We start from the raw sequence: 21038 nt of genomic DNA on the forward strand, positions 1-21038 counted from the left end.
CAGTGATCCGGTTTTTGTATTTGAAAGGACGCACACCATGGGAGACTTTTGATGAAATGAAAGTAACTTATGGTGATGATGCCCCATCATATGACCTTGTAAAACGCTGGCATCGTGAATTCAAACATGGTCGGAACTCTGTGGAAACAGCTCCCAGATCTGGTCGACCCCCTTCTGCCATTGATGAGGCATCTGTCCGTCAAGTTGAGGCTGCCATTTTGGAAGATCGACGCATAACTATTCGCCAAATAGCCCATGAGGTCAAGATTAGTACCGGGTCTGTGGAAACTATCATTCATGACCATTTGCATATGCAATGGGTACCACAATTACAGGAGCCTATTATGCTTCACTTTTGAGGAAATTAAGAGAAGCTATCAAAATCAAGAAGCGGGGCAAGATCAGCGAAGGCATCCTCCTCCTGCAGGACAACGCTCCGGTCCACAACTCGCTTGTCGCCAGATCAGAAGCACAGGCGTGCGGCTATGAACTCCTCCCCCACCTCCCTACTCTCCTGACCTTACACCCTCTGATTTTCACCTCTTCCCAGCCATGAAGTTGTTTTTGAAAGGAAAGCATTTCCCAGATGATGCAGCCTTGATTTCTAAAGTCACGTCGTGGTTGGAAGACCAAGCTGGGGTCTTTTACAAAAACGGTCTCCAGAGCTGGATCAAGCGATGCGTAAATGCGTAACTCTGAGTGGTTCCTATGTAGAAAAAGACCAATAACTGTGCCAAGTTCCGTTGCTCTACTGGTATGGGAAGTGGGTCAGGGGCATTACTTATTGAACGCCCCTCGTATATGCATACCGATAAGTGTGATTACGTGCTTACCGCATTCATTTTCTTGGAAACGAACTGTTGAAGCATACATTTTTTTCGGTAACATATCAATGTACACTGACAAACTTAAATTACTTTAGTACTATTTATTCCAATACCTTCTACCCATCTAGGTAAAACCTGGTGGACTAGCGTATGTATCACATATTTATCGCTTATTGTATTACGTATTATAAAGTTTGCTTCCTGATCTTTCTTAAATTAGTATTGTTCAAATATTTCAGTAACATCGTACGAAGAGCTGATGCTTTTTCTGTGTGTTGGACATTAATAAAAGTAGTCCCATCTGGTAAAAGGAAATAAGGGAGATGTTTTGGGAAAATGGAAAGTTAGTTACAAAAAAAAACAAAAAAAGAAAAAAAAAGCAGGAACAAACATTTACATACTTGATTTGAAATATGAAAGAAACGAGTACGCCGTGGTGTCCAGCCGGAAACATTGTTATTCTGGTATTAAGTTAGGAATTGCATTGTTCTTTGAATTTGTTGAATTTGGTTCAATACCGTTTTAATAAGAAATCTTGTTAACTTGTAATATGGTGATATATTTTATGAGGTTGAATGCTTTGTATATTGAATCTTGGCTATGTTTGTAGCTTTTGTGTCTTTCTTTTACTTCATATAGATTTTTATATGCACACACGTGCTCTCTCATACGCGTTTATGAACTCTCATACACACTCTCACATGCTCACATGAATACAAACATACATATATATTCCTAATAACTTATAGACGTCATGTCGCGCCACATTACGGTATCGTTTTGTTTTTTGTTTCTGTAGTTAAGAATGTGGGCCCAGCGAGAGAAGATAAACCAGACGAATTATGCCTTGAAGTTCGCAGAACGATGTTATGCATTTTTCACAGAATATTTCAATATATCTGATATTCTCAACAAATCAGGTAATCGATTGTCTTCATTGTCCTTCTTTACAATAATAGCAATAATGATTAATACCAATAATTTGTCTTTTCATTCAGGTTACAATTTTAATTATTGAAATTCGTCAGGAAATTTTATCATTTTAGAAGTAGACTTGCTAGAAGAAATATGTTGGTTCCATCTTTACTATTTGAATTGCCATTTGTCTCAATGTACACTTATCACTCCCTACCACTAACAGACTGTATGTTAATCCATGAGTGTATCATTTTGTCTGCCATGGATAAGTTTTTATATTCTGTTTATCTGTGTCTCATTTTTCACATGCATTTCCAAAACTTTCTCTTTCCTTCCTCTCTCTCTCTCTACCTCACATATTCTCTCTCCTTCTTTCCCTCTCCCCTCCGACGCACACACACTAACACACACACTCACATACCACACACACTCACATACCACACACACACACATATGCACGTATGCATGTATGTATGTATGTATGTATGTATGTATGTATGTATGTATGTATGTATGTATGTATATACGTATGTATGCATGCATGTACGTATGTATGTGTGTGTGTGTGTATGTATGTACGCATGCATGTACGTATGTATGTATGTGTGTGTATGTATGCATATATGTATGTATGTATGTATGTATGTATGTATGTATGTATGTATGTAATGTATGTATGTGCTATTGAAATGCCTGTCAAAATGAGAATCTTTTGGGTTCTCCTTTCAGCAATTCTTAATATTTTTATTCCAAGCCATGTTTCATTTTAGTCTTTTTTCAGTTGTTCATATTTTACCTCGCTTCTTTTTTCGTGAGTTTCATATTTTACCTTGCTTCTTTTTTCTTGAGTTTCTTGTTAATGTTTTGCAGTACTTTCATTAGTTGCTGGATATTTGAAAAGTCGTCTCTTCACTTTCTTACTCATATGCTCAGATTCCCTTACTCACATTCATTACTCTCAATGACTGACACATAGTTCATAATTCGGTCTTTTTTTTTATAGTTTTCTCGGTTTTCCCTCTCAGTGAAAATTCAGTTTTACCTCTTGGCTTCTTTTCCAAACGTCTTCTCCATACTTATTTCAATATTATATAAGGTATTTTCTGAAGGTCTCCCTCTCTCTCTCTCTCTCTCTCTCAGTATCACCCCTTCCTCTCCTCTCTCACATACATACACACACACACACGCACACACACACACACAAGAAGAAGAAGAAGAAGAAGAAGAAGAAGAAGAAGAAGAAGAAGAAGAAGAAGAAGAAGAAGAAGAAGAAGAAGAAGAAGAAGAAGAAGAAGAAGAAAATATTTGTCAACATGACACATATGGATGCAAATATCAACTCCTAAGTAATTGCAAGATCCTTCAAAACTGTCATAACAAGCGCAGAAATCTCAGTTCCACAATTTGCTAAATATCTTGAAACAACTAACGACTAGATGCAAAAATTCTTTGAATGCCACGAGAGGCGTAAGAAAAGATAGATAAATACAACTGTCATAACAAGCGCAGAAATCTCAGTTCCACAATTTGCTAAATATCTTGAAACAACTAACGACTAGATGCAAAAATTCTTTGAATGCCACGAGAGGCGTAAGAAAAGATAGATAAATACAACCCTTTTAAGTATGAAATAGCCCAGCTATGGAAAATGAAGAACGTGAAGATAGTGCCAATTATTGTTGGGTCCTTGGAGACAGTATCGGAAGGCATCAAGGGGAATATAAAGGAAATCGAAACAGAGTGCCCTGTAGAACTGTTATAAACGGTTCGCCTCCTTGACTCGTATGGAAGGTGGTAGAGGCCTTATACAGCTAGAAAACTATTACAAAATAACCACCATAGGACTACAGAAATACCTAGTTGAGAAGCAAGGAATACTAATACAAATAGCCACAAAACACGAACAAAAAAGAAACTGTTTTCAGTCTTTATGGAAGCTGACAAATACGAAAAAAAAAGTCATAATACTTAACAACTATAAAGAGAAAGAAGAAACAACGTAAGCTGTAAAACAACTGAAATCCAAACTAAAACTGGAACAGCAACGGATTGTGATAAAACTATGGCAAGAAAAGCCCCTTTATAGTTAAATTAAACACAAAAGAAAATAGACAAAGCAAAATTCCAACAATGGCTGAGAAGCCCAGAACTCAAAGCAGAGACTGAAGGATTTTTAGTTACAGCACAGATCAAAGCCTTCCCACCAGAAAGCATCAAAAACACGTAATGCAAAGAAATACAACTGTAGAATATGTGGTGATAGAAAAGAAACAATAAATCATGTTTTCTCTAGCTGCCCAGTCCTGGCTAAGAAGGAATATATTCACAGACATGACAAAGTTGGGACCCATATACACTGGAAGCTATACCAACACTATGGAATGACAACAGAGAATAGATGTATTAGGCACACCCCAGAAAAGGTCACAGGGAACGAGAAAGCAACCATACTGGGATGTGCCAATACACACAGATAGAGAAATTAAGGCCAATAGGCCTGAGGTAGTTGTCAGAGATCACCAAGAAAAAAGTGCTTTCAAATCCATATATTAATACTGACAGATGACAAAGTCCCTCTACAAGAAACAGAGAAACTTTTAAAATACAAAGATGTGGAAATAGAGGCAGCTTGAGTGTAGAGTCTAGAAACAGAAACAATTCCTATCATAGTAGGCACATTAGGCTCGGTAGCGTAGTGAAAGCACGTGATAAAAATAAGACGACTAAATAATAATAATAATAATAACAACAACAACAACAACAACAACAACAACAACAACAACAACAACAACAACACAACAACAATAATAATAATAATATAATAATAACAACAACAACAACAACAACAACAACAACAACAACAACAACAACAACAATAATAATAATAATAATAATAATCTTTTCTACTCTAGGCACAAGGCTCGAAATTTTGGGGGAGGGGGACAGTCGATTAGATCGATCCCTGTACGTAACTGGTACTCAATTTATTGACCCTGAAAGGATGAAAGGCAAAGTAGACCTCGGCGGAATTTGAACTCAAAACGTAAAGACATGAAATACCGCTAAGCAGTTGGCCCGACGTTGTAACGTTTCTGTCAGCTCAGGAAAGTATTAGATAGCTGAAGAGAATGAATAGCATGGTACCGTAGGGTGCAGGTAGTAAGCCCGCTACTCATGCAAGACCCCGGGAGCTCCTGCAAAATCTGTGATAAAGAAGAAGAAGAAGAAAAAGAAGAAGAAGAAGAGAAGGGTAGTAGGAGGAAGAGGAGGAGGAGGAGGAGGATGGGCAGGGCTGCTAACAGCTGTTATAGAATTCAGTAATGACATCGGGATGGATTTTGGCCTTTGAAATTGTGCTAAAGCAACTTTTGCATTGTAAGAGGAAAGTGCAGGCAAACAGCTTCTCTTAAATTAGATACCGACACTACCATCAAGGAACTCGACCCACAAAAAATTAGAAATACCTGTGGATCAACGAAGGATATGGTATATAACATTCTACCATGAAAGAAAAAATAAGAAAGAAATATTACAAGAGAATAAGACTCATACTAAAAACTGAACTCAAATCTAAAAATCGCATCGAAGCCAGCCTGGACAGGAAGACAAGAAAACTTTTAACTTCTTAGAACATGCACCACCCAAAAACAGATTGTGATCAGCTGTATATACCTAAAAATAATGGGAAAGAGGAATGATGCAGATAGAACCGTGCTATAAGACCACCGCAATAGCAATGAACAGGTACTTATCTAGTACAGAAGATAGGACACTACGACTAGTGTGCAAACACGAAAGGAGTAAAAAATCACATTCTATTGTCAAGGAAGCTTGCAAATTCGCAAGGGAACTTGGCATTAATCCTGAAATATTTGTAGAACCTGAAACCACTGCCACAAAACAAGCAAAATGGATCAAGCAGACTGCAAAAAGAACGGGCAGAAACAAATTGAGAAGCGGTTGAGTCAGACGCTTCCGCATGGACATATATACATCGATGTCGAAATACTGATGTAGACCAAGCGACAACCCATCAGTGGCCGAGAAGTTCAGGACTGAAAGCAGAGACTGAAGGTTTCATATTGGCGGCACAAGACCACAGCTTGCTCAGAAAAAGCTACCAGGCTAACGTTCTTCAAAACGGTTCTAACCCTAAATGTAGATTCTGCGACACATTTTATGAAACAATAGACCATCTCATCTCGAGATGTCTTGTGCTGACACCTAACGAATATAAAAATCTCCAGAATAGGTTAAGGCAGTATTTACATTGGAAAATATGTAAACACTACAAAATCAGCACTCCTGCCTACTGGTATGAACATCAACCTGAGCCAGTTGTTGAAGGTAGAAAAGTCACTATCCTCTGCAATTTTCCAGTCAACACTAACTGAACGACCCAGGCTATTCGACCAGACATAATTATTAAAGACGGAGAAGAAAATACTTTTAGACCTATAGATGTGTTTCCGTCAATGAATTTGACAAACTAAGTAAATATAAGCACCCGGAAATTGAAATACAAAAGATGAGGCATCTTAAAACGAGAACTGTTTCTGTTATTGTAGGTGTCCTAGGTATGATAAAAAAAGGGATGTCAGAAACATCTAGATAATATCCCAGGAGAACCATGTCTCAGAGAAATCCAAAAGATTGTACTGACAAGTACTGCCCACATCCTTAGAAAACCTCTATCCATCTAAATGTCTGTGTTGTATTACATGAAGATATTTCGCTACTTCCCCTCCCCAAGCTTTCAGTCATACTGTAACATCTTTTATACTTCACTCGTCCCAGGACACTGGGTGTTTTCCGGCAAGTAACTATAACAAACATGCAGATTAAAAGAAAAAAATAAGATAATAATAATGATGATGATTTCATTTATTTGCTACAAGGGCGAGGAAGAGGGGACAATACAGTGATAGACATAAAGTGTTGGGGTTTACATATAATAATGAAATGATAAAAAAAAAGAAAGTATACACGGTATACACTAGAAAAGAAGAGACAAATGCATAGCATACAAAGATACAAAAAATGTGGGGCAGGAGGATGATAGAGACGTGGCCCTCCTGATACAGGAACGCCTCTATGGATAATCGAGGAACCCCACTGTCCGAGATCTCCCTGAAACCCCATGAGCAAGCGCCCTCTCCAATTCCTTCTCTCAGACTCACAAGTCTAAACTTACAGAGGTACCATCAACTCTTGCCATTTTCGCTACTTTCACCCAATTTTCGATAAATTTACTTGAAGACAGCACTTCCCTCCCCACTCTCAATTTTCTTTTCAAGTGAAACTTTAAAAAAGTCGATGAGAACTCTACCAAAGAGTAATGTATCTGCCCCAATGCCTTTCAACCATGTCGACCAAACAACCTCTTTCACTACAGCCACCAGGCAAAGGAAAACTGCCTTGCCTGCCCGATTGAAGGAGGGCGGCGGTGCAATCATCAGTTACAGACTAGGCCGACAGACGGATCCGTCCCACACGTGACAGCAGTTGTTCAACAGAACTCCACATGTCAGCAATGCCCGGACACTGAACGAAGGCGTGCAGAACGGTTTCTTCACTCTGCGCACACCTCGGACAAGTCCGTCTGACAGCACATCCGTACCTCTAGAGCTTGTCTCAAACCAGCAGCCCCCCTTCCGGTAGCACTACCAGGCCACTAATCACTAGCCCGCCACTAATCCTCTGAAGCGAAACATCTACCGATCCCATTGTCCGACTGGTAATGGGTTGTGAGCGCCTGACGGCATTCTAGGTGCCAAGCGCCCAGTCTCGGTTTTTTTTTCACCTAGGACTGTAGCTCCGTCAAGGAGACGAGCTGTGGAAAGACGAGCCTCAAAAACGGAGCCCACTCACGCTCACCATTCAGAAAGAAAAGATGCTGTAGAAAGCGGATGTTAACACTTTGGATAGAGAATGGTATGTTTAATGTGACTGAGAAGAGACTAGTATATCAAGCAAAAGCTATTAGAAGAAAATGTATGACAGAATTGGAGGTGGAAGAAAGACCAGGAAGTAGGAAAGACGAACAACCACATAAGAGTTCAAACCAAACACGAACCTGGAGGGAATAATAATGACACTATCAATAAGGAAGGGGCAACTGGCACCAGTGATTTTAGTGATTTAAGTGAGGAAGATCAGAAGATTTTAGATGAGTTACAGGAAGCGATGAATAAAGAAGAAAAAGATTACCAGCATTAAAAGGTACTGACATAAGGAAGCTGCTAGATATGACTAGGAAAGTAGATTATGTTATCAGTAGAATGAATACTAAAAATATAGGAGACACTAACTTACTGATCTATGTAGGAGGAGATATAGTTACTAAAAGATTAGATATTCCACAAGGAAAATTAGATTAGAGGGAATTTGGAAAAGGGAATTACAAAATAACGTGAAGACTTTAAGACAGGATCTGAGTAGAATAGAAGCCTGGAAACTGAACAAGTTAGGAAATACAAGATTTAAATCTTCTCGAGAAAAGATACTTAGTCAAAGAGAAAGGATTTGGGACAGTCATGGAAGAGTTGAAACAGCGCGTCATAGCAGTAGCATGCAAGTTCTCCAGATATCAGAAAAGAATAGATCAGTATCAACAGAATAGATTATTTGAGACAGACCAGATGAGATCTTATAACCAAATAAATTGGGGAAAAAAGTACTGAAGATGAGAAACCTAAGGCAATAGATGCTAGAAAGTTCTGGAGTTATAATGGAGATGAAGTATGGTTAAAGAAAGTAAGGGAAGGGGCAATGAGTGAGAAGTAGCCAGATTTATGATTTACTAGAGCATTAATGAGTAAAGTGTTAGGAATAACGCCGAATTGGAAGGGCTCAGGACTAGATTTAGTTCAAGGGTACTGTTAAAGAAATTTAGTAATTTGCATGAGAGGCTGAGGGAACAAATTCGGGATTACTTTAGTGGAGAAATAATTCCAGATTGGATGACTAGAGGGAGAGCAATACTCATTATGAAAGAATAAAGCAATGATACTACAGCTAGTAACTATAGACCAATCACTTGCTTACAATTATTGTGAAAGCTGTTAACAGGAATGCTTTCAGAAAGCATTTACTAGTACCTTGAAAAGTTTGCTGTCAGAAGAACAGAGGGGTTGCAGGAAGAAGGCTAGAGGAGTTCTAAATGAAGTAAAAGCTAGAAAGAAAAATCTAGCAATAGCATGGATAGATCATAAGAAAACTTATGACATAATCCGACACTCACGGATAAGTGAACGTTTGAGTATATTTAGTATAGCAGATAACATAAGAGAATCAATTAGTTTTAGATCTCTACTCGGGTAACACGCTGTTAGGGAAAGTTGATACCAAAAGAGGAATTTTCCAAGGAGGCTCGTTATCCCCTTTGATATTTGTCTTATGTTTGTTCTCCCTCAGTTTAGCATTTAGGAAGGCAACAGCAGGGTATCAGTTCAGAAATAGTAATAGAAAAAGTAATCATTTGCTCTACATGGATGATCTGAAGCTTTTTAGTAAGAATGAAAAAGCGATAGATTACTTAATACTGGCGGCAAGACTCTAGCAAAGATATAGGCATGGACTTTGACATAAATAAGGGTGCAATATTAGACAAGGGAAGGTGCTCGAAAAATAAGAGGTGTTGCCTTAGTTCACTGCTAGTGAACAGCTGACGCCGTAGTACATCTCCAGCGTTAGAAGCTGTGCAAAGGCAATAATAATAATAATAATAATAAATGTAAGATTTTTTTGGACTTTCCCATTCAAAAGGACAAGAAGTTAGAAAGTAATTAACCGGACATAACAATGATAGATTAGATAAAGCGAAGTTGCTTACTAATCGACCCAGCATGCCGGTTTGATTCCAGGATCGTAAAGAAACAAGAAGAAAAACAAAAAAACACAATCCCTTATAATTTGATAAAGGAAGAATTTGGAGCTTAAGTAGTGGCGCAGCATCATAGCTATGTGTTGAGAGGAAGTCTTTGGGGTTAAACATGGTTGTTTCATTCATCATCCTTAAATAACCCTTATTCAAGGTCCTTTTATGTAGGATGGGCTACTCGGCCAGAAGAAAATTCTATCTGGGCCCCACTAGGAAGGTCATGCGGTGTTTATCTTGATATGTCGCGCACATGGTTGTGATGCATGTGCTTGATGTACCTTTATCAGACAGGTAGTCATGATGGCTATACTGGGCTTCGTATATTTTACCCAGTGTCACTTTGATGACATGCACTGATCTCTCACTCAAGAAGAAGAAGAAGAAGAAGAAGAAGAAGAAGAAGAAGAAGAAGAAGAAGAAGAAGAAGAAGAAGAAGAAGAAGAAGAAGAAGAAGAAGAAGAAGAAGAAGAAGAAGAAGAAGAAGAAGAAGAAGAAGAAGAAGAAGAAGAAGAAGAAGAAGAAGAAGAAGAAGAAGATAAACAAAAGACCACCAATGTAGTGAGTGATTCGAATATTTGAATCATACTTTATTTTATTGAACCTGGAGGGGTGAAGGGTAAAGTTGATCTCGGCAAGGTTCTAACTCAATATATAAAAGTGTGTAACTAAATATAGCAAGAAATGTTATCCTCCACTTTAACGATTCTGTCAATCCATTCCCCTTTAATAATTTATAACATTCATAAAACCAGAAATATAGGGTATGAGATGTTGATTAAACCTTCACCAGTACAAGAATTGTATGTTAGTCTATCGACCCAGTTGAGTTGAAGGACGAAGTTGAAGTCGATTGAATTTTATCTGAACCAAAAGAAAGATCACAAAGTATTTTGTCTGACGCTCTAATGATTCTGTTAATAGCGATAATACTACTTAGGTACAAAACTGACTTGGCAGATTGAGATACTTGACTAGTTAGTTATTTTATCAACATCAAAGAGAGCAAACTTGATATAAGTGAGTTACCCAGATCTATATTTATGCGTCACCTTTACCTCGAATCTCTGAACATTTGACTATAATTTCCATCCTGCTCTTTAAAATTCCAATGAACTGATATTTCCGACGCTGACGTAGTTCAAGCAATCAACCGCAACAGAGAAAAAAAATTCTAGACGAGCGACTATATAAAATGTATGATAACAGGCAATTAATTTTTAATTGGTTTGGCCATAATGTTCGTTATTCTGCGTCAATTACTCAATTACTGATGTTTAAAATCGCCGCTAGTTTACTGCGATTACTCTCGTAATTCATGTTATTAGCACTTAGATTTAACTGGTTGTCTTAGCTCTAGAGGTTGTGATCTATATAGATATACCATTGCAAATTCAGTTATTCAACTACACTGTGCAATTATATGCATGAATAATTATCACCTATATGCATAATATGATATTGGGCATTTGTGTATTATAATTTGTGAATTATGTTATATTACTAATACACACATACACTAACACTTAGCTGTAATATATATATATGTATATATATATATATATATATATATATATATATATATATATATATATATATATATATATATATATATATATAAGCGCGTGTGTGTATGTATGTATGTATGTATGTATACTGCATTTCACCAGGTATAGGTGGATCACTCAATTGATAGTTAGTGTGCACCTGAGGTAGCCGCTTTGTTGCCGCTACATTTACGTGTAATTGCTTCTTATTTAACAATTCTGATATTTCAATATTCTCATCAAACTAGTCTTGATGTTTACGTTCTGTTTTCTATAATACCTCGGGTGCGGATGCATAGAGAGGGTATCGGAATTTGATCCATTTGTCCTCAATGTAGATATCGGAATCTTCCATTGTCACTAATGAGCAGATAAGTGTATCTTCAAGCTCAGTATGCTTATCCTTGGACCTGAGTTTGTTGAGGTCCAGAACAGATTCCATTGAAGTCGCCTGTCCTTTATTTCGAGTTTGCACTTGCCTTTCGTTAAGCGGTAATCTGTCCGGAAATTTGCATCATATATAGACTTGGCAACTCAGATATCGTGCCGATCTTTCTGATGAAAAATTGATGCAATTAAATGCCAATGCTTAGAATTGGTGTGCATCGGAGATGTGCACTTCCTAAAAGTGAGATTAAAAGTGGTGTTTATCGGATCTGATTCACAATGCAAAACTTGACAAAATGTTAGCTGTTGGAATTGCAGTTACCAACTCCATTACTTCCTGACAACCCGCCATGTTCCATGGTCTGTTCCAGCGTGGCATTAAAGTCTCCCGGCAATGAGGGTTTTTTTGTTGGAGAAAATGGCTGAAATTAGTAATGACAGATCTTCGTAGATCATTGGTCATCGTGGGTGCGTAGCAGCTTACAGGGTTGAGAAAATTGTGTTCTTTTGTTGGGTACGTCAAAAGCACTTTTTTTTTCTTTTTCTTTTTTTGCAACATGTTCTTATTTAAAATTTTTATAATTTTTACAGGAGATATTTTTATGCTGAGCAAAATATTTTAAGTAATTTAAGTTAATTTATTTTGGGAAAAAAAATTGCATACCATGTTTCGATACATGTTCGTGTTCAAAAAGTTTTAGTCCGTTCAAGAATTGCTTATCCTGTTCGGCCCGCATCCTAAAGTGTACTTTGAGTTTTGGCCCCCTATGCGATTGAGTTTGACACCCCCGGACTAGGCAAAGGTAAAACCAACGCAATTCCTACCGAGATCTATGAACATAGTGGACGGAAAATACAAGGAAACTACTCTCCCTATATATTACGATGTGGGATCACGAACTAATTCTACAACATTTAAAAGATATCAGCATTGTACACCTCTATAAAATAAAAGAAAACACGAAATAGTGTCAAAGCCATAGGGGCATATCATTCATGTCGTTCGCAAACTCCTTTCTCTGGAGAATATATTGCTATCGCATTTGTTCTTGCTCTTTCCTTTTCCGACTTTTTTCTCTTTTCTATTTGGACGAATCTGATAAAGGCAAAGATTGATAACATTCAGAAACCAAATGGAATCTATGAGAAAGCAGACGAAAATGTTCACCATCTGTGAATGTATTAAAATAGTACAAGAGTATAAGCACAGGTATGACTGTGTGGGTAAAAGAGTGCACTGAGATATTTGCCGAGTGTGTGAGTTCAAAGTAGCAGAAAAATGGTATGCACATGAACCAGTTGCTCTGTAATACAGATTAAGAATTATAGGGTTTTATGGGACTTATCCATATAGATTGGGCATACTACTGAAGCAGGTAGACTAGATATGATTATAACCTACAAAAAATAAATGAACAAAGTAAGGACATAGACTTTACAATGCCATATGACAATAGAGTGGATACCAAAGAAATTGAAATTTAAAAAATTGACAAATATCAGGACCTAACGAGAGAGAGGAAGAAATTGTTGAGAAAAATAAATGAGAAATATTAGCACCTTGTCAAGTAAGATGAGTAGATTGTGGAAGACAATTATTCTTGTGATAATTGTTGCACTCTTATATAAAACGCTGAAATTGAGACTTGCATTGACGACTTGCAGGAAATTGCCATTCTGTATTCTGCAAGAATCCCAAGGTTCTAACATCTGAAGAAACTTTTCGTCACCATATATTTATATAGTAAGCGTGATTTAATGATAATTTAATGATAGGTACAAGAACACAAATGTACCAGGTAGATTATAGCACTTTGCTGATAATGAGAAGCAAACTTGATATCAGCGAGTTACCTAGGTCTACGTTTATGCATCAACTCGGATGTTATTATGACTCAGGACACTTATTTAATTATAAGCTTCATCCTGCTCCTTACTAATTCCAATAAAGCACTATTTCCAACGCAAACATATTTCAATCAAACAATAGCAACAACCACCGAGTGATATGCTAGGTGAAATCGTATATAAAATGCCCATTAACTGAAAAATAACAAGCAATTAATTTTTAATAGGCTTGGCCATAATGATCGTTGTCCTGCGTTGATTACTCAATTACTAATCTTTAAAACCGCCGCAAGTTTGCTGATTACTATGCTAATTCATACATTACTGGCACTTAGATTTAACTGGTTACTTCACTTATAGAGGTTATCAACTGTATAATTATATTGTTACAATATTAACTTATTCATCATCCACAGCGTAATTATATACGTAAATAATTATCTGTATACATATATGCATACAGGGCATTTGAGTATATGTATTATATATGCTTATGTAATGTGCCAATACATACATACTTACATATATACATATTTGCATATGTGCGTGTAGTGTGCGTAAACATATATATATACATACATACATACATACATACATACATATATACATACATACATACATACATACATACATACATAAATCATGAATTAAAAAAGAACAACTGTTGCATAATTATATTCATCATCTCTTTCAGTTATGAGAACACGGCACCAGTAGCGAGTATCAGTCTGTATTCTCATACGCTCTTCCGAGCTATAATGAAGTATTTTTATTCAGGAACGCATTTAAATGCACAAACACTCATTTTCACACACACACACACACACACACACACACACACACACACACATACACACATGCACACACGCACACGCACATGTTTATATATACTCTGACATAAATGTGCATATAGTATCATATGCAGCCATTTTATACACACACATATATGCATACACTGTTCCTAAATATACATGCATGTATGCATACATATATACATACATATATACATCTAGACACACATAGCTGTGTATGTGTGTGTTAGGTTAGTGTGCATGCGTGGATTAGTGTGCATGTATGTGCGTGCATGTATGTGCGTGCATGTATGTGCGTGCATGTATGTGCGTGCATGTATGTGCGTGCATGTATGTGCGTGCATGTGTGTGTGTATATATATACGTATGTGTATATGCATTTATATATACATATATGGATGTTTAAATGTGTGGGTGTATGTGTGTATACGTGAACATGTATTTATATGAGAATATACATGCATATGTGTGTCAATATAGTTACATACATTCATAAATAAATAAATATATATATATATAAATAAATAAATAAATAGATAGATAGATAGATAGATAGATAGATAGATAGATAGATAGATAGATAGATAGATAGATAGATAGATAGATAGATAGATAGATAGATAGATAGATAGATGACTATTCATCGTGGCTTGTAAGACTGTATAAGTATATAATCTGGCGCGCTTTACTGAATGTCGTGTTCTTGTAGGTGAGAAAGCTTGAAGCTTATGAACGTAATTATGTAACTTTTGTTCTTTTGTTATTTATTCATCAATATTTTGTCTGTATTTATGTTACTCTTTATGTGAGTCTGGATCGGATGATATCTGTGAATTCCCAAAATGTCACAGGGGGTGTTATAGATTACCAGACGTTACTAATATATTGAATTCTAATGAACGGTTATTCGTTCTCTTATGGAGAAGCTGAAGTATATTTGTCTGTATGTGTATGTGTCTGTGTTTGTATATAGGGATACTGGAGAAAGAGAGAGAGGGGGTGAAATAGATAAAAAATCTGTTATAAATATGAGTATGAGTGTGTATGTATATGTGCATGCGTGCATGCGTGCATGCATATTATCATCACATTATAATTTTACGTCTGTTTTCTATGCTGGACGGGTTTTTCGCCTTCCGAATCATCTGTTGATGTTAACGCTCTCTCAAACGGTTCGGGCACTACGTCTTGCTCCTACTTTTCATTTGGAATGGTTTTGACCTTTCGTTAACTTTCTTATCACCACTAACCTCTTCACAGGGTGCATTCGGTGTATTTGTTCAAAGCTGTCTATATTAGCACAGGGAAACAGGAGAGGAGTTTAGAAAGAGACGCGGTGAGACCAATGTGTAGAGTGATCCTATCGCAGTAAAGAATGATATGAGACAGGGAATGAAGGGTTGACGTATTAAAGATCGGTTATGGTAAGCGAGATCGAGTGTGATGGATAGTTGTAGAGATGGCTGATGGCAAGAGATGATAGGTACATCTATAAAATGCAAAGTAATCTTGCATATGTGTAGAGCTTATATTTTCATGGAGTGTTTTGCTATCAGCCATAGATATTCAACAAATTAGTTTGAATATTTGGACAGGATTCCTGAAGATTTTCAGTGAGGAACTGTCGTTAATTCTAAGTGGGGGCGGTTGACTGATAGATAGATAGATAGATAGATAGATAGATAGATAGATAGATAGATAGATAGATATATAGATAGATAGATAGATAGATAGATAGATAGATAGATAGATAGATAGATAGATAGATAGATAGATAGATCAAACTAGTGATTATAACTAATCTGAGTTCGACCGAGGTCCGTATTTTAATTAATGGCTAATTAGATATTTATCAAGCATATATACATACATATCTACATCTTCCGAAAAATTTAGAACTAGCGTTTAAGTAGGAGTTAATAATAGGAAAATGTAGATATTTTGAAAATCAGCTATTGCAAAACAATCCTAACTCGTCTTTCAGACTAAAAATATTTAATATACCTTTCTTACCGCCTTACGGAACATTTCTTTTCCCTTTCAACTTCTCGTAAATTTACACATGTATATGTGTGCTCATTATTCTGCACCAATTACTCAATTATTGCTGCGTAAGACCGCTATAAGATTATTTGGATAGCTATGCTGATTCAAACATTATTAGCACTAAGATATAACTGGTTTTCTGCTCCAAAGATAATCAACTTTAAAGAGTTTATCTCACTCTCACACACACACACACACACACACACACACAAACAAACAAACAAGCACACTCACACACACACACAATTATATATATAGCCGTACAAACGTACGACACTCTCGACCCTTCGGTCACTCCATTGTTTCTGCTAAATATCAATATATATATATATAATATATATATATATACATATATATATATATATATATATATATATTATATATATATATATATATATATATATATATATATATATATATATTATATATATATATATATATATATAACTAATGTAGAATAAAAACTTTTTCAGGAAAAAAATTTTATCAATGGCCAGCATATCAAAAAATACCTTTAAATGTTAAATTTATAAATAACTAGCAGCATCGCCCGGCGTTGCTCGGGTTTGTAAGGGAAATAACTATATAAGCATTTTTAGAGAGTTACTTCCCTTATAGATGCCAATTCGGGCTTTCTTAGCCATTTCTGTTTTGGTGTCTTCAAGCCATGAAGTCGTTGTTCTAAAAGAACGCTGGTCTCCTTGACAACGCATTACGACGTTGATTTCCTTACACTCCCTTCCCCACAGCTTCACGAGGGAGGGAAGAAGGGGGAGAAGCAACACAGGTGCAGGTGTGACCATGGACGCCCACTCCGCCGCCATCGACACACGAAAAAATATGCATTAAAATGGAATAAAAAATGATGTTAAATTATTTTTAAAATCGTAGACTCATCGTAGACGCGCGCTAATACCCAGACGGGCTCGATATGAATCACGACTATAAGATACCCGAATTTGGTTAAACTGCACCGCAAAATGTGGGAGTAGTTAGGAATCTAAATCGAAGGGGACAGACACTCACACAACTACAGTTTTATGTATATAGATTTACAAGATAAGGGCAAAAGAAAAATTCTAATGCCAAATATGCCGAAAGAAAGACAAAAATTGTCAATAACCATTATAATTTATGCGTCTCGAAACAAACCGATAGAAATTTCTAAAAAATCCGTTATTACCGTATGGGTCCCAATTTCGGGGTTAATTCATAAGAATTTTCCCCTCTTCAGCGATAAATACGTGAGATATAAGTGAAATACTTACTCATACCCATGGAAAAAGTAAGTACTAAGTCCCGAACAGACCTAAGTACCCCAAATATATCCAAAATAGAAAATCTTCGGCACATTTTGTAAATTAATTATATACATACATATAATTATATATATATATATATATTATATATATATATATATATTATATATTATATATATATATATTATATATATATATATATATATATATAATATATATATATATATATATATATATATATATATATATATATATAGGGAGAGAGAGAGCATGTGTGTATGATGAAGGCTTGCTGCTTCGAATTTACAGTCACCCCTCTTCTAAAACTTTCAGGACCATGTATGATACTAAAAAGTTTTGAGTAATTCATGCATACATGCAAATAGACAGACAGATATATATACATAATTATTAATATGCATATGTTAAATACGTAAACATACCTGAAAATGCATATATTCACGTACATATGTATATATATATATACAGGGGTTGGGCAAAATAATGGCAACACCTAGTATCATAATTTTGAAATATTTATAAAACCGCCAAAAGCTTTTTTTTAATTAATTTTTAGATTTATTATTAGTGTTGCTTAATATGTTTTGCTACAATTGCAGTTTCCTTTCAGATATCATCAGAAAAAAGGTAATTAAATTTCATTAGAATGACAGATCTGTCGGACTTTCAAAGAGGTCAAATTGTTGGTGCTCATATGGCAGGCGCTAGCGTAACGAAAACAGCTGAAATGTTTGGTGTATCAAGAAGTACTGTCTCAAAAGTAATGACAGCCTTTGAGGGTGAGGGATAAACCTCCTCGTCGAAACAAAACTCCGGAAGAAAACCAAAACTTTCAGATGGGGACTGTCGGGTTCTTACGCGAATTATTAGAAAGAATCACAAAAGTACAGCTCCCAAAATTACTGCAGAGCTTAATGACCACCTCGAGAACTCAGTTTCCACAAACACTGTTCGCTGGGAGCTGCACAAAGCCGGGTTACACGAGAGAACTGCAATCAGAAAACCACTACTTTCAAAAACAAATGTTGCAAAGCGTTTAGAGTGGAGTAAAAACCTACAGAATTGGTCCCTAGAGCAGTGGAAGAATGTTATTTTCTCATCCGTTACCTTATTTCCGACCACTGGCCTAGTATACGTGTAGAGACAGCCAAAAAGAACCGTTCGACTCAGACTGCCTTCTTCCAACTGTTAAAGATGCAGAAGGATCTGTGGTGATGGGGGGGGCTATATCTAGGAAAGCCGTGGTTTCCCTTCATGGCAGAATTAATAGTCAAGACTATTTAAGCATTTTATCTGATCAAATTCATCCTATGGTTGCGGAACTGTTTCCGGGGGAAAAAGGCAATCTTTCAGGATGATAATATACCAATTCATACAGCTAAAGTTGTTACTTAATGGCACGAGGAACATTCTAGTAAAGTTGAACATCTTATCTGGCCACCTCAGTCCCCAGATCTCAGTATTATTGAACATTTATGGTTCATTTTAGAAAAACAAGGAGTCGCTATCCTCCACCATCATTGCTCCAAGAGCTGGAGACTGTTTTAGCTGAAGAATGGACAAAAATTCCTTTGGAAAAATTCAAACTTTGTACGAGTCCATACCTCGTAAAATTCAAACTGTAATTACTGCCAAAGGCGGTCATACTCAATATTAAAATTAATTTGTGTGAAATTTCAAGGTGTTTCCATTATTTTGTCCAACCCCTGTATATATACAAACATACATCTATATAGATACAACCAAATCATATACATTCATAAAAACATATCTGCCTTTCTACTTATGTGTGTGTGTTCTTTTACTTGTTTCAGTTATTGGAACGCGCCCATAATTCAGCAGCACCTTCAATGGCTCGACCAATCAAATCGATCATACTACTAATTCTTTCAAGTTTTGTACTTACTCTATTGCGCACTTGCCAACTTACAGGAACGTAAATAAACCAACACTGCCTGTTATTTAGTGCGAGGTATACAGGAACACAAAGAAGCACACACTCTTACATACACTTACATACACGACGGGCTTCCGCACAGTTTCCGTGTGCCAAAATTTATTCATAATGCATTGCTTGTCCTCAATTTACAATAGAAGACACTTGCTTAAGAAGCTGCATAATTGAACTGAATCCAAAACTACATCAGTGTTTATTAAATGTAAGATTCTTTCAGAGATATTCATGTAGCGTATGCAAGTTTCTCGTCGTAGTTGGGATCAGGGTCCGAGTATGACTCATAACTGTCTTACGTTCTTTTTTTTAAAATTCTTCTAGAGATGTGCGCGCAACGGTGTACGTTCACTCTGTTTCTTCATGCCTGCACTTCACCAGCACCTCTGTACACATATACATACACATGCAAGTATACACAAGTGTATACGTTAAAATTTAGATTGAATAGTTAGCAGATTGGGTTTGAATGATACATTCTGGTGACTGAAAATTGTGTCTTAAAATATTTGGTCTTATGTAGGGAAGGAGAGCGTTGGGTTCATGAATGTTATGTAGGAAAACTCTGGCAGTAGGACTTGTACGTCGATTCTTTAAAGATATAATTTTATGCACTGATGCTAATTAGTAGGTTGATGTAGCCTGGGAGTTGTGGAATTGTGTGTCTTTGGAGTGCTTGCAATAAGGAGAGATATTAAGATTATGGAATGTAGTTGAGATGGGAGAAGTTAGCTGGATCGAGTTTGTGGCTCGTTTCAGATGAGAATCATAATAAGAATTTGCATTTTGAAATCCATTTTGTAGGGGCAAGAAAAAATGCTCCATCTCTTTCGTTAAGGATGTCCACCGACAAATGTCTTAAACTTTACTGTGGTGCATAGATTGCATCTGGTACCTTGTCCACTATACATAGTTTTCGTAGTACTCCTGTTTATAAGCAGGTTGCTTACTCCACGGTCGTTTCAGCTCCGAAGCGGTGTTTTGTGCAAATCTTTCTAGGAAGTGCGGAAGTGTACTAGCCAGGCAAATATTTTGAGCTGAAACTGTGAGTTGAAAATAACACGATTGCAACGTGGAAGACACATGTTAGCTATTCCAAAACACACAGACTTTGAACTTCACTTAAACATTTATTGTTTATAATATACAAAATTTTCGTCGCTCGAAACTGCTACCTGGTTACTAACGATGTTATATTGCAGTGTAACTTTGTCGGTTTAACATTGTTGGTGACCAGAGCATAGTATCGAGTGACGAAAATTTTGAATATTGCAAGCAATAAACGTTTAAATGAAGTTAATAGTCTTTGTGTGTTTCTGAATGGCTAATCCTGTATCTTCCGCGCTGCAATCGTTTTCTATGAAGGTATTCAAAGTAAGCCTTTCGTGTACCGTTGACACCGCGAATATCGGCACTGCACCCTAGCTTCTCGGTGCATTTGTTGTTTAGGAGATTGTTGTCGGGGATCTGGAATTACATGATCGCTTTGAAGGTGCACACACTAGTGCTTTTGTTGTGATTAGATATTTGTAAACCCATAACA

General features: G+C 36.5%; 1 protein-coding gene across 3 annotated transcripts in view; it reads left to right on the forward strand.

Moving 5' to 3' along the window:
* The window catches only part of LOC115209885 (glutamyl aminopeptidase), a 336415-nt gene that overhangs the window by 224789 nt on the left and 90588 nt on the right, over window positions 1-21038 (forward strand). For all 3 annotated transcript variants that reach the window (XM_036501448.1, XM_029778468.2, XM_036501449.1), the window contains one exon: window positions 1627-1747. In XM_036501448.1, coding sequence (XP_036357341.1) covers window positions 1627-1747 — 121 coding nt within the window. The remainder of the gene's footprint in view (window positions 1-1626; window positions 1748-21038) is intronic.

This window comes from Octopus sinensis, linkage group LG3, assembly GCF_006345805.1.
Source record: "Octopus sinensis linkage group LG3, ASM634580v1, whole genome shotgun sequence".
Lineage (NCBI taxonomy): Eukaryota > Metazoa > Mollusca > Cephalopoda > Octopoda > Octopodidae > Octopus > Octopus sinensis.